Raw genomic sequence first — 15,126 nt, 5'->3', positions numbered from 1 at the left:
AAGTTTAGATTGGATATTAAAATTTATGTACTGAAAGGGTGGTCAGGCACTGGCACAGGCACTGGCTCATCCTTTGGTGAACCAGAGGATGAGCTTTTGCTACTTTTACAGTGAATCCCTGAAAGGGACAAACTCCCTCTTATGGTTGGAAGAATTTCATCCTCCTTTCCTTCCACAGCAGTCTTAAGCTTTGTGTTGTTTCAGTCCCCTGCCCTGCCTTGTAAATGTTCATGGAGTAATTTTTTTCCCCCCTCTTGTGGGATAGAAAAGGATCTCTTGAATGCCAGTTTGCATCCAGTGCTGTTCAGCCTGGGGAAATTAATTCATCTGCAAGGCCCTTATTTTTGCTTTGTATGTGTCCTGCCCTTGACCCGAGGCTCTTTTCCCTTGCCCTTGTAACTCCCATGAACTTTAGATCTTATCAGTGATTTCTTTGTTTCCTCCACTCAGGAAAACAAGTCAGTTTTAATAATGTTTTATTTGATCTTTTTTCAGTTGTTGGTTTTTTTTTTTTCCTTCCCCCAGGGAGGTGGATGAGTTTCTGTTCCTTTCCTGAAGGCTTACAGTTTTAGAGACAACCCTTAAAGCAAAAGTCTACTAACAGTGGTACTTGTGAGAAAAATTTTGGTGAAATGAGAGGCTGGAAGGAAAGTTAATATACTGCATGAGGGCCTGCCTTTGGTCAGGATGGAGTTCAGCACCTTGTTCCCTTCATAAGGAATTCTGTATTTTGGCATTCATTGGATGAAGATGCTGATAGACACCAATACAGTGCTGCTTACTTATATTGAAACACTTAGAAAGTCCAAGAGCAAGTTGGATTTTGCTGAGAAACAAGTTTATTTTATTTTTTATTTTTAATGAGCTCAAATTCATGGTGAGCTCAGGTACCAGATCCTTACAGGGAAGATAAAGGGAGGTGGACATAGAGCTGCTTCTGGAAGGGAATTGTCCCACCTCACAGTCCTCCTGACTCTGGCAAATCCCTCTGTGGAATATGAGGTGTTTGAGGACTGCTGAGTGAGACAGCAGCACATTGTCCCAGGACTGGGAAACCATGTCCCAGCCGTGCCACCAGCCCTCTGTGATCCTGACCTGGAGGCATCTGCAGGGAAAGAGCCTTGTCCAAGCTGTTCTGAAAACTCCCAGATTGGATTGGGCTTGCAGATGCTGTCTGAGGGTGTGTCCTGTGGCTGTCATGGCAATGAGATGTTCTCTCATGGTGCTGCTTCCTGGGGAATTGTGGAAAGGTTCTGGGGGACTGTTGCTGCTGTAGCTTCCTGCAAGTGAGGTGTTGGGGCTGGGTTGGACTTGATGATCTTGAAGGTCTCTTCCAACCCAGGCATTCTGTGAGTTCTGAGCAGTGTGTGGTGGGCAGGTGGCAGCCTGGATGGGTCTGGATGCACAGCACTGTGTCACCATCCCTGCTTGGCTGCAAGGGGCTCTGAGTTTTCAGCTGAAAGCCACCCAAATCACCAGTTCAGCAGGCCCCACAACCTGCCTGTCAGAGCTCAGGGAGTTCACAGTGCTGCCTGTGAGTAATTACACATTTCTTCAGGTCCAACAGCATCACATTACCAATGTGATAAACAGAGGAAATACTCACGTGAGAGAGATGGAAACTTGCCAGTGTGTGTCCTGAACCAAAAAAAATTCCTTGAGACCAATGAGGGGGACAAGAAGAGAGCTTAATCTGCTCTGCTGCTGTCCTTTGGGTGTCTGACTGTGGGGAGGATGGAGGGGCTGGGGTGTGGGTGAGGGTGGGGAGCAGGAAATCTTCCCCTGCGGCTCTTCTGCTGCTTTGAAGTCACTGACTCACTGGAGTTGTGTTTTTCCTGTTTAGTGGTTTTGTTGCTGTGGTGACTGGCCCTGTGGTGCTGCCTGAGTGCTGACAAGTGGAGGGCATGTTCATTCACAGCTGTATGTGGAGATACAGATAGGAGTGATTCCCCCTGCTCCTGGTTTTGCCCAAGGGATCCTGAGCTCTGTTGGGAATGGTCTGTGTGTGAGCACTGGGCTGAAAGTCCATGAACCATCCCTTGCCTTGGGTCTTGGAGCTGGAAGGCTGCTGGGTCAGGCACAGGGAGATTTCATGGTGACAGTGCAGCTTCTCTTGCCCAGATGGGGGTGTTTGAGGAGATGGGGCTGAGCAAACAGCCTGGTCTGGAGCACAGCTCTGATGAGGAGCAGCTGAGGGAACTGGGCATGCAGGAGAAAAGGAGGCTCAGGGGTGACCTTACTCCTCTCTAAAACTCCCTGAAAGGAGCCTGTAGCCAGGTCTCTTCTCCCAGGTAACAAGAACAGAACAAAAGGGAGCACCCCAAGTTGTACCAGAAGAGGTTTAGACTGGATATTAAGAAAAAATTCTTTCCTGAAGCTGTGGTTGGGCACTGGCACAGGCTGCCCAGAGAAATGCTGGAATCACCATCCCTAGAAGTGTTGAAGAAACATGTGGATGTGGTGCTCAGGGACATTTAGGGTTACTGGTGAGCCTGGCAGTGCTGAGTTAATGGTGGGACTCAGCCTAGGGGGTCTTTTCCAACCTTGAGGATTTATTGATTCTAACCTGTCCAGCCATGAATACTGTCCATGCACACTGCTGGCTGGCTGGCATTGGGTTTCAGCTACTCTGCAGTCAGTGCAGCCATCTCCTGGATAAAATCCAGCCTTTTTTCTCTTCCAGAGGATGTGGCTGCCCACATGTGGCTCCATCTGCATCTTGCAAATGCTCCAGGCTGGTGGCAGCCAGTTCAGAGCAGCCCGTGGTGGCCTCAGGTGTGGAGTTAACTACTGAGGGTGTCGGGTTCCTTTGGGTCCTCCAGCAAGAAAAAATGTGGTTTTTTACCTCAAACCCCAGTGAGAGGTGTCACTGCTCTGCTTTGGCTCCCACAACTGAGACTGAGCCAGGAGCTGCTGTGCCAGGCAGAAATGAGGTGCTGCCAGGCCAGGACAGCCCTCCTGAGCTGGCTCCATGGCTGAGGCTGAGCCTGTAGCCCTGCTTGCCCTTCTGGCTGAGCTGTGGAGGTGACAAGCAGCTGGGGACCTGGGAAAAGGTCTACATGTGGCACAGCTGTTCCCAAAATATGTGGCCTTGTTTTTGAGGCTTCAGCCAGGCCTGGACATCCATGTGTGAGTTCTGTCCTGTGGGATCAGAGCCTGTTCTGCTCTCAAGGAAGGGGCTGGGACACCAGGTGGTTGTGGTGCCTGTGCCCAAACCTGTTTGGCTGTTGTTGGAGAGATGGTCTACATGACCTTGAAGCCTTACCCTCAGCCAGAGAGGATTGGATCTGGCAGCAGACCCCTCTGTAGGAATGTTTGATTCGTTGGGCAAGCAGAATTGAGAAGATCTGAGACCTTTGACTCCATCAGCACCTGTCTGTTGTCCTTTCTAGGTATTGCTGTCTCCAGACATGGATTTTGATCAGTCTGAAAGCGACCAGGATATTCCAGGGCTCTGGGGAACCAACCAGAAGATGAAGCAGCCCAGCTACCAAGTGGTCATCTGACAGCAGCAGGACAGTGGAGGTGGAGGGAGGAGCAGCACTGTGATCCTTGGGCTGGCCAAGGAAGGGCAGGGTGGGGACTACTGGGTGACCCTTGTGGGTCTGCAGAGGTCCTTTTGCCTGCCTCATCTTGGGCCTATCCTGCAGCTGTCCTGTGGGTGCTGTCTGTGCATCTGCCCGACACACAGGCACGTTGAGGTTGGGGATACAGGGATGGATTTTCCCTGGCTGGACAACTGGGTGTGACTTTTTTTTTTTTTTCTTTTGTCAGGGCTAGAGACTGGAATGAAAATATTGTCTGGTTTTTTAATAGAAAAAAAAAAAAGCTCTATTCTGTAGTACCTGAACTGTGACACTTTTATATGCACAATGCTCAAAAGAATTGGTTTGCAATATGTATTTAAATGTGTTGAATTGGGAAGCTTGTCCCAGTGGATCTGATTCTTTTTACTGTTTTATAAGGAATCCAATAAATATTTGACCTAAAATTGCTTCATAGATTAAATGCCTTCATGTGCCTAATGTTCTGCACAACCCTGATGCTGTGAAAGGGAGGAAGGGGAGCTGTTGAAATCTTTCCTGACCAGGCAAGATTGTGTTTCTGCAGCAGAGCTGGTCTGGTAAACCTAAAGATGAAGAGCTTGAGCCACAGAGCTGGTTTCTGTGGTTGAGTTTTAGGAGCTGCTTCAGTGCAAAGCCTTGATGCTGCAGCCTCAGCCTGTGCTGGGCTCCAGAGCAGACTCAGAGATGGATCCCAGTCAGCACCTTACAAGGGAGTGTTTACTGGAAGCTGACAGCTTGCCTTTTACTCAGTTTAAAATAAACAGCTGAACTGTCTGCAGGGTCTGATTCAAGCTGTGTCTGTGGCCCCATTAGCCAGCCCTGTTTTGGGGGTAAGGAAGGACCTGGGGTGGTACAGCTGCTGGAAGAGACCCTGGCCCACCCCAGGACTGGCACTTTCTGCTCCAAGTGTGAAGTGCAGGGCTTTGCCCTGTTTGCTTTCCTCTTAGCAAGCTGTATTTGTCTATAAACACAAAAATGCAAAACACTTTGCAGCTGTCCTGGGGAGAGAGCCCAGAGCAGCTGCACCACCCCACTCCCAGGCTGGATGCAGAGACACAGCTGTGGAGAGAGCCAGCCAGAGTCCAAATGGGGGGATAGTCCTTGGAGCAGGGATCCAGGATCCACTGGGCTGCCATCCTTCATGGAGCCTTAGACAGGCTTTGCTTCTTGCAAGACAACTCCCCTTAAGTGATGGATGAGAACGTTCTTTTATTTTTCCTTCCCCCCTTGTATTTTTCCCAAGAAGAAAAGCCCTTGTAAAGGAGTAAAAATTAAAGGATTTGGATTTTCTAACTTGGATGGATTTAGATGCGAAGGCTGAGCTTGGAGCATGAGAAGATATTTGGTGGGGGTTTTTTTGGGGTTTGGTTTGTTGTTTTTTTCCTGACTTCAAAGTGGATTGAAGCCTTAGATGCAAATCAGAGTCTCAGATGCCCCTCAGTGAACGAGGCACGCTTGGCTACACTTGCAGCTGTGCAGCTTTAAACTGTTTTTCTGGAAATTAAGTCCTATTTTTTTTGTTTTTCTTCCTTAATGAAGGGTCAAAATCCTACTTCTGCTGGCACATCAAAAGGATTTTGGAACACATGGCACACAGCTCTCTGAATGGATTATTTATATTGCTCAGTGCAGTTGGTTTCACAACACAACTTCTGCTTGTCTGGGGTGGTTCTGCACTGGTAAGGGTTGGAATAAGTCCTGTGCTGTGCAAGGTTTTGACTGGAAATAGATGAAAACAGCTTCCCTATGGGAAACTTGCTCCCTATTTTGAGGAATACTGGTTTTTTGGAGTTTTGCTCTTGCTATGGGGTTGCACAGTGCAATCCTGCAGTGGGTGAAGAGTGCAAATTTGGCCAAAGCAATGTCCTTGTCCTAAACTGGACTGTGAGTGACATGACCTTCATTTTAGCTCTGAGTTGAGGCTGTCTGAGAAGGTTCATAATTGGCAATAGCAGGAGAAGTGAAATGTGGGGCAAGGTTCTCCCTCTCAATCCTTGTGCTGTTCCAGCAGCCCTGTTCCCTTCCCATCTCTGAAATGGTGCCATGCAATTGTTCCCATTGCACTCCAGAGTGAGTGCTCAGCCTCATTCCTGAGCTGTCTGAGCAATGTGCAATCACTGGACACATCCCTGTGCTCTGTGACCCTCTTGGAGATGAGAACAAATGCAACTTCACTGCAATATCTGCATGGAGGTCTGGGAGCTCTCTGGGACAGCATCAAGGGCTGTGAGGACCAAGCCTGAACATATTCCCCCTCATATTCACAATATTCTCATATTCCTCCCCCTATGAGAGAGGGAAGTGTTGCAATGCCCACTTCAGAGCTGAAAAACATTGAAATTTAACAGTCCATGACCTGCCTTTGCTCTTGGGGCAGCAGGAGCACAAACTGTTTTCCCAGGTCCTGTTCTACTGTATTTAAAGACTATGGTTAAACTCTGATTTCAATGTGGGAGTAGAAGCCTAGGGTCTGTTCTTGCCTCCTACCAAGTGTGTAGAGACTAAAGAACATCAATGACCTTTAATTTTCCACTGAAATTACTTATTCCCAACTTCTTGTTAACTGGTGAGTGGCTCTTTCAGTCACCTGGTAATGTGGGCCTGTCCAGCAGCATAAAACACACACAGCCTTAGCTTCAAAGCTTGATTTATCTTGGCCAAATGAAAGCTTCACTGCAGTGCTCACTGTAAAATATTTATTGTGAAATGGATAGCTGGAGCCTTCAGGAGACCTTGAGTATATTGCTCCAGGTGCTTCATTGGACTTGATCCTTGTTATCTTCAGGCCCTGAAAGAAATGTGTTTCCTTGGCCGGAGGAGGAGAAGGAGGAGCAATGGTGAATTTTTAGCAGTAGGTGTGTGTTTATATATATTATCTACATATCTATATACAGAGGAGATGAGGGAGAGCCTGAGCCAGCCCCTCCCCTTAGCAATACACGTGGACAGCACAAGGTGGGAGGAGAGGGGAGGTTGCAGTGAGGACAGTATGGAGACACCTGCCAAGCCCTGGGGTGTCCAGAAATCCCCTGCCACTTTCCTGTTTGCTCTGTGCCAGTGGAAGGGGAGGTTGTTTGGGTGTGGGCCCTGGGTGATCTTCCTACTCTCTTCTTGGGCAGAGATGCCAACATCACAGCTGTTCTTCCTCATCTTTCTGGCCCACAAGCAAACTGCAGAGCATTAAACCTTATTGTTATTATTATTTAGTGTTATTATTCCACACTCAGGGCTGTGCTGAAGGTTTTGCCTTCAGCTCTCCCTCACAGGGGAGCTATTCCTCAAGACAGCAGGGCCCAAAGCAGTAGTTTCTTCTTTATGTTCTGTTCCAAAGTACAAGCCTTGGCACGAGTTTGGTGCTAACTGAGCTCTCTGTAAGGATCTTCCAGAGTGCAGTTAAATCTTGCTGGCTGCTTTTGGCTGTTTCCAGGCAGCACATGGTGTGAGTAAAGAAACCGTGCTTGCCACCTGCTCTGCTGCCACGGTGCTTGCAGCACTAACGAGCTGATCAAGCAACTGGAAAATCACCACCCACCCCCAGCAGCTGGAGCTCCAACAGCAACAATATGATTTAATTGTTAAATACGAAATAAAAAATAAATCAGTCAAGATTGAACCTATTTCTGTGGGTCCCTGGCAACTGTTTTCTCCTAACACATGGATATCATTTAATTCCTGGAGATGCTTCCACACCCAGCCTCCCTCCTTTTCAATTCTGGAAAGGCAGAGTATTCATGAGCTCAGTTTGGCCTTGCCATGTAAATGTCTTTGTGGTTGTCAAGTCCCCTTTGGACAAGTTCATTGCTAAAACTCCCCTGTGGCTGATCTGCAGCATTGCTCAGTGATGCCTCACTTTCAAACACACCACAGCCTTGCAGTTTTGGGTTTGGAGCACCACCTGCAGTGGGGGTGGCTGGCAGACCCTTCTGTAACCTCCTGCTGCCAAATTCCTGCTGCACACAAATTCCTGCAGGGTAAGGAAGGAGAAGAAGCCAGGGGAAATCGGGATGAAAATTTTTTGACAATTTGGAATAAATAAAGACTTCCTGATTACAAAAGCAGCTAGAGTTGTCTGGTAGAAATTCAAGAGGCTGCTTTGTAGGCTCACAAGCTGTTGTGGGTGCTGGGTTGTCATCCCTTAGGAAATTTTAATCTTTGCTTAGCAGAAGGGCTGTGATGCTCAAGGACATGGCAGGTCTGCTGGAAGCTCACAGTGGAACTTTGTTTCTTCCTGGGGGAGTCAAGACTCAAGAAATCACTAACCCTGCAATGATATTTAAACTGATTTATGTTGAATTAACTGCTCCATGGAATGGGAGCCTGCACCACTCCTGTTGCTGCTGAGGACCAGAGGTGTTTTTTAAGCACACAGCCTGTGCACCAAGACAGCAATAAACCCCATCAAGGTTTTCACCACTGTTTGAAGGGTTTGTAGTGATTCAGGGAACATCATGTTTAGTGGCAAATCCAGACCTCATCCCACTAACCAGGAAAGCAATACCCTCCTGTGGCCTGTTGATTCAAGGTTTTGATTTTATCTGAGGCTAATGGGTCGCTGCAGATGAATATCCACCCACCTCTCCTCTCTCTTTTTGTCTTTCTGTCCTTTCCCCATGGACCAAGGTTGGAGCAGGTGCTCCAAGTCACTTCTTTGCAAAGCCTGTCACTTCAACAGGCACTGTTCTGTATGATCTGCCTTTCGTGGGGTGACTCACCAGCCCCAGGGGGTATTGCACAGATCCTGCATGGGTTTATTTTAAGGCCAGCAACCTCTGCACTGTTCACTGGCTTATTTCTCCCTCCCTTCCCACTGAGAGAGCATCAATCATGCCTTTAACCACGTCCTTTCCCCCAGCCTTCTTTTTCTTCAGGAATTTGATGAGCGTTCATTTAGCATGAAAGAGAGACAGCTGATTTCCAAGGACAAAATCCTTGGTTTCTTTGGCACCAAAAGGTAAGGAAATACTCATAAGTTGCCTAGTAAAGGCTTCAGAAGGGACCTGCTGTCCCACGTGCTGCTGCAATGCATTGCTGTGACCAGTCCTAAAGGCTATTGATTGTCCCAAAGCTGGTCCCTGTGTCGAAGGGATGGGAAGCCAGATAGTCCTGGTAGCTCCCATCGATCAGTTTGTCCGCGTTGTTCTTGGCAAACCAGCACTCCACTTCCTGCTGGCCATTGTAGATCCTCCTCTGCTTCCACACCACAGGAACCAGCCTCCCCTTCACCTTCAGGGTGTTTGTAGGGTTGGCCTTCAACGCCTCCGTTTGGTTCTGCCCGGCCTCCTGACGACTTGTGTTTAGGGATTCCTGAAGAAGCTTAACTTCATGGCTCAAGAACTGACCTGCAAGGCAAGATAAAATAAGAGTCCATGACTGGCTGATTTGTGCCTGTTTATAAATTGTTGTGGTTTGGTGGTTTGTTTTGTTTTTTGTTTTTTGGGGTTTTTTTTTGGTAGGATGCATTTGAGGATTCTCAGCCTACCGATCTTCTCTGCAATAGCAGGATGAATCTTGTTCCTGTGATTCATTTCTAAATCCCACAAACACAGAGGTTAGAATAAAACCCTATTTATTTTTTTTTTCCATGGGTCACTAAAGAGCTAAAGAGGTTTTTTTAGCTGCCAGTAGTAAGTTCCCTTCTATGGGACATGGTTATTAGAGGGTAATGACCCACACAATGTCCATCAGCAAGCAAAAAGTCCTAGGCCTGAAGATTCAATTTCTGTTCCCTTGCCTTCTTGGGAGAAATTTCTTCTAGGCCAAACCTAAGTGTGGATTTAGAGGTTTGTCCGTGAGAGTAGCCTGAGTCCAAAACCCCATTCATAAGGGATCATCTCCTCCTTCATCTGGGGGTGTCTGAGTGGCACAGAAACTATGGAAGAAGTTTTAGAGTTCTGCACCTGAACATGACCAAAACCATCAATACTTCTCATTGGCTGATAGAACACAACCATCTGGCCATCTAAAGCCTAGTTCCTTCAAAAGGTAGGGGTGGTTCTTCTTTCATTTCACATTTGGAAAAAGAAAGGGGCCACAAAAAGTTCTTGGGGAAGATTTGGTTTCTGTCTATACTTGGGAGCATCAAGCACGTGTATTCTAACAGGAACTGTACTAAACAATCATTAAAAGGGTGGAAATGTGAAAACCAGGCACAGCTGGGATAGGGAGAGATAGCTCCTGCAGGAAAAGACAGGAGAGGAGTTGGAGGTACTAGAAAGAGGGAATTGTTTGAGAGAGGATGTGAAAGTCTCACCTGGGAGCTTAATCCCCACCTGCCTTGCTCCTTCCCTCCTGTCTCCGCTCAGAAACACCATTTTTGTCTGATTTACAGCTCTGAACCTGAGAACCTGCCACCTACCCAGGAGCCCGTGGGAGTCAGAAGAGAGGCCTTTACTGTTGGAAATGTAGAACCCCAGGTGATTCCTCTGGTACGGGGCTGGCTTCTTGTAGTGGTGGATGAGGATGACGAAGCTGATGGAGTCCCGGATGGTCACGGTGATGTTGGAGTAGGCAGAGATGGACACCTCCAGGCTCCTGCTCCTCACGACAGCACTCCGGCCACAGGACAGGACAAGCCTCTCCCCATCATCCAGGATGACCCTCTTGGGTGTGATCTCCAGGTAAGACCTCTCTGGCTTATTGCTGAGGATGGTGATGGTGCTGAAGTAAGTCCGATGCTTCTTGTGGCCATTGGGTGGTGCGGGAGCTCCAATTAATTGTCCATTCACAGTTACACCTTGCAGGAAAACAATCAGTAAGTGAAAGCTGGAACCCGGGATCACAGAGCCACAGAACAGTCTGAGCTGGAAGGGGCTCAGCAGGAACAGGTCTATTGTCTCAATGACACAAGCTTTGTGACTGAGGACATGCAGGCTCGCCACCTCGTGCTCAATTATTTCACTTACCAGCATTCAAAAGAGTACAATCAGTCTGTTATGGAATTGTGACCTCATACAGAGCACATAAATTTACCCAAGCTCAGAAATGCTGGCCTTCCCTGCAGGCAGGTGCCCCCAGTCCCATTAAACACAGTGTACACAGTGCCACAAAAAGAACCACTTTTGAGTATTCTAAGGTGCAGAGCCCACTGAGTCAATTAAAGCCTAAAAGTCCACAGTAAGTTTCCAAGTAATTTTAATATTTGTTGTGAGCTATTGTCCATAAGACAGTGATTCACTTCCCACAAGCCTCTGAAGACTGACAGTTAAGAAGCAGGCTTGTTGCTAACCCAAGCTAAACCCAAGCCATTAACACTGAGATTAAATGCCTCCATATCCCATTATTCCTGAGGGGACCTCTCATTTCTGTCTTCAAAGATTCAAGGCTCTAGTGCTACAGAGTCTGTTTTCCTCAAGCTCATTCTGCATTGGAGCCACAAAATCATTCAAGCAGTAGCACAAAAAAACAGTCTCAGAAAGAAGTTGAAGGGAAACATTGCCTGGAGCTGTATTTTGTATTTTTAAGGCACACATCAACACAGAAATATGGGGGCTAGACCACTGCCACACAGAACAGAATCTTACAAATTCATTGTGGGGTTTTGTAAAACAAGCCTGTGAATTGTCTCCTATTTTGACACCCCTTTCTCTCCCACTGTTGCCCTGAGCAGGACATAATCTGCTTATTAGCAGTCCTGCTTAGAATTCCAGATGGGATCAGACCACGCTTTGGCTCAGATTGGCTTGGGTAAAGCAGATCCTGAATCATGTGGGTTTTCTCAAGACTGTCATGACTCTCCAGCCAGTTTGGTGGTTTCTTTACTAAAAGAGCCGTGATGCTTGGGTACTTTGCTCTGTCCTAAACCAAACAGTATTGTGAATAAAGAGGGAAATTCCCACAGCAGAGTAATTTTGGTGAGTCCAAACCTTTTATCTGCAAGCTGTGACTTTGGAACTGGGTGAAGCTGAACCATAGAAGAAACTTTTTCTAATTTCCTATCAATTTCTTGCCTGTGAGGCACCTTGGTGCTTGGTCTGCTGCAAGGCTTGGCCTTACACTTTGATTTTCCTCCACAAGAAACTGCTTGACTTGGCTGCTCACCAGATTCCTTGTGATCAGAGACCAGCCTGAGAATGTCCCCTGGTTCTCCATCAATATTGAAGCAGACAGAGAACTTGCTGGAGGGAAAATCAATGACAAAGTGAGGGTCCCCATCCGCTGAGAAGACATGGAAAAAGAGACAAATGTGAGAGGCTCACACAAAACTCCAGTATCCAACAGATTGCAACAAAACTGCTGTTTAAAGTGTGTTTGTCCCTGTTTTTCCTAAGTCCTCCTGGTTTGTTGTTTTTAGAGGGTCAGATGGAGTTTGCCAGGAAATGCCAAGTTTTGCTTTGTTTTTGCAAAGATTGTTTTGTTTTTCTCACAGAAGAGGTTGGGTTTTCAACGACAACTCAAAACCCAAAATAGTCTAGATGAAAATCAGGATATTTTCTTCCCGGAATATAATTTTGGTGATTTATGGGAATTATCATGTAGGTGTTTTGAACTCTTCTCCATTCTTTTTTGGCAAGATACATCCCCACAGCACACAGAAATGTACTTTCTGACCAAGGGCTGCTGCATGGCTCCACCTCACACTGACCCCTCCTGGCCCTCAGTATCATATTGGAGCAGTCAACAGCAGCTGTTGATCCCACAGTCCTAATTTTTCAACAGGTCTTGACCTATCATCAACTATCAGACAGCTGCCATTAATAAGGCAAGCCAAAAATACCAGTTTCTAAGGTAAAACTGACCCTATCAAGAGAAATTCAAGTCAGAGTTCTTGATCTGGACTTATTCTTCAGTGTTTAATGTATGAAAAGTTAAGTAAAGGTGCAGGACAAACAGGAAAATTGTAAAATACCATAGAATTTTCTCTTTTTTCCATCTTCAACAACTTTTTTTATATTTCAGCATTATTATTTTTAAAGGTTTTTTCACTATTTCTAGTACAGAGAGAATGTGTTTCTGTTTTACCCTAACCTGCAGAAGTCTTAAACATGAGGATCAAGAGTTATGGATCATCTGCCTTGGCCACACTCCTTCTCATTACTGACCCTCTCTGTATTTTGGGTTTGTTTTCATTTTCTTCCCTACTCTGTAGGTCTGACAAACAGAATTTTGGCTGGTCACTTGCATGGTTATACCACAGTGATATGTATCTGAGGTTTCCATAAATCAGTCACTACTGTTTTGCATTATGAAAGGCATAAAAACAGGCACTGACCTGAAGTTTTGGAGATTTTAATCCTCTGCTTATCTTGCCCTCTGCGTATACCTAGAAGTGGGGAAGGAAGGCTGTTACAATTACTCACTGAGCAGCAGAAAGAGACATATTATAAAAATGTTCCCCAAATATTATTCAGAGAGCTTATGGGACGTATATTCTTGCAGTCACTTTTAAGTTTCATGTAGAACTCCAATTTTAATCCAATACTTTCTACAGAGCAGTAAGTGCTTCAAGGGGGTGAGTGAGTGGCCTAAAAGGTTTGCTAAAGGTTACCCAGCCCACAATTAGCAAAATTAGTATGAAAATTTCGGCTTTACCCTTCAGTTCACTGTCTAGATCACCCCTGTGCCAAAGTCAGCCATGAGGCATTGCCCAGAAAGAAGATTTTTTACCAGAACAAGGTTATTCTTCTCTCATACCTGATGGGGCCTTGTGCCCCTGCAGGCTCTGCACCTTTTCCCCGATGCCATCAGTGGAAGGGCTGATAAACTCCTCCTGAGGTGGCTCCAAGGGGAGTCCAGCCTCTTTCATCTTCAGAACAGTGAAGGGGGTAACAAAATTGTAAGCCAGGGCCATGGACTTGGCTTTCTCCATCAATTTGTCCTTTTCCTGAATGTCATCACTCTTCAGCCGCGAGTTGAGCAATTCCTTGATGGTGAGATAACTCCACGCCCTCTCAATGTAGTTATTGCCACCTTTGCCATCCTCCAGGCCAGGGACACCCCTGATGTCATTTCTGCTGGGCAGGTCAATAGCCACATCTGTTTTGAGCAGGATGTACTTCTTGGAATTGCTGGCAGTCACCTCCACGTGGAGTTTATCCGAGGTGCGGTTGATGAGTTTGCCGGCTATGATAATTTCAGAGCCATTGAAGTAGTTGGGGAAGAAGTTCTGGGTGACCTGCTCCACATCATCTTCAGGGTAGTCAACACGGATGTCAGAGAGAAGGGGTGTCCCTATTTCATCATAAAACCTTAAAGCAAAACACATTTTTCACTGTTAGCACTGTGTGAACACACTCTTGCACTTGCACACCAGTAAGGACACAGTCAGGTTATCTAAAACAGCTCCTAAGTTGTTCAGGGGCAGTTTGAGCCATCAGAAACCAAATTTAACTATGATGTCCACTCTAACTTGGCCTAGAAAAACAGGGGGGGGGGGGCTGTCTGCCCTTAGGGCTTTTCAAAACCTGAGTGGACAAAGCTCTGAGAACCCTCATCTAAATTTGAAGTTAGCTCTTCTTAGAACAGGAGGCTGAATTACAGGATCTCCAGAGGTCTCTGTCAACCAAAGTTATTCTCTGCCTCATTTTAGTCTTCACTGTTCCTTAGGCACCTAAACAGAGTCTCAAGTATGTTCAGAACCATCCCAACATGGCCTGGAAGTCACTTCCACTATAGTCCTAGATCTCTGCAAGGAGATATTTGTGACCACTTAAAAGTAAATTATTGGCCTCCAAGATTCACAGAAATCACCCCATTTATTAAAAAATGTACTTAGATGAGATGCTGTTATCCACAGGTTTCTAGTGGTGTTACACATGGTATCCCAGAGCCAGAAACTGTAAGGCCAAAATGTTAGGTCCACCAAAGATGAAGAGATTCCAAACCAAAGCCTCTGAATCTCTGAAAGACCCCTAGATTGGGTTGGTCAGTGTAGGACAGGCAGGAGTACAGTTTTCTGAGGGCCAACAGAGAAAGAAAATCAAGAAGGAATCTCACCATGCCCCCTGCATTTGACCCTGTTACGGAATTGTGGATAAATGAGGATATTTCCAAGGAATGGAGGAATTCTAGCTGCTAAGAGAGAGCACAAGAAAACTCACTTCCTCGTGGCTAATTTTCTGTTGGAGCAAGGCATGGCTTTCCTGGAACCAGGGAGGTTAACCCTTTAATGCCTTGTTAATGTGACCAGCCACACTTGTGAAACACCTCGCACCAGACAGCCGAGAAAACCTTCCCAAGGCTCAAAGCCCAAGTTTACAGTACTGTGTTTTCCCTACAGCAATGTGCTTTTGAAGGTTCCTCCCAAGCTGCTCCAAGAATACCACATTTCCCATTCCAATGCCAAACTGCTCATCTCTTGGCAAGTCATTTGAGTTTAATTTGGTAAATAAACAAAGAATTGGCCTCAGCCCTTTTTCTAGTTCAGGCTGCATTTATTTGACACATCTGGTTAAACAGACTGTCTGGAAGCTAAAGTCACACTTTCTGCTTTATTCTCTCTCCAAGGGAACCCAAAGCCTGAATTGGTTGACTTTCTTTTAAAGTCTGTTTGAGCACTCATTGTCTTTCATGCAGAGACCTCACCAGATTTTAAAACATGACTAAATTAAACTTGAGGGCTCTC

The 15,126-nt window shown here is 46.3% G+C and overlaps 2 protein-coding genes across 2 annotated transcripts in view; one reads left to right on the top strand and one right to left on the bottom strand.

The window, feature by feature from the left end:
• LOC132327881 (store-operated calcium entry regulator STIMATE-like) overlaps positions 1–3,991 on the top strand; it is a 32,392-nt gene extending 28,401 nt beyond the window's left edge. Inside the window, exon 8 of the mRNA XM_059847543.1 lies at positions 3,393–3,991. Coding sequence (XP_059703526.1) covers positions 3,393–3,506 — 114 coding nt within the window. The 3' untranslated portion in view covers positions 3,507–3,991. The remainder of the gene's footprint in view (positions 1–3,392) is intronic.
• Positions 3,992–6,248: 2,257 nt separating this feature from the next.
• ITIH5 (inter-alpha-trypsin inhibitor heavy chain 5) overlaps positions 6,249–15,126 on the bottom strand; it is a 47,817-nt gene continuing 38,939 nt past the window's right edge. Inside the window, exons 10-14 of the mRNA XM_059847542.1 lie at positions 13,197–13,750; positions 12,775–12,825; positions 11,604–11,720; positions 9,922–10,299; positions 6,249–8,905 (exon numbers count right to left, since the gene is read on the bottom strand). Of these exons, the coding sequence (XP_059703525.1) occupies positions 8,607–8,905; positions 9,922–10,299; positions 11,604–11,720; positions 12,775–12,825; positions 13,197–13,750 (1,399 nt within the window). The 3' untranslated portion in view covers positions 6,249–8,606. The remainder of the gene's footprint in view (positions 8,906–9,921; positions 10,300–11,603; positions 11,721–12,774; positions 12,826–13,196; positions 13,751–15,126) is intronic.

Source organism: Haemorhous mexicanus, chromosome 5 (genome assembly GCF_027477595.1).
Source record: "Haemorhous mexicanus isolate bHaeMex1 chromosome 5, bHaeMex1.pri, whole genome shotgun sequence".
In the NCBI taxonomy this organism is placed as follows: Eukaryota; Metazoa; Chordata; class Aves; order Passeriformes; family Fringillidae; genus Haemorhous; species Haemorhous mexicanus.
The sequence above is the reverse complement of the archived record's forward strand: the minus strand, read 5'-3'. Positions and strand labels throughout refer to the sequence as shown.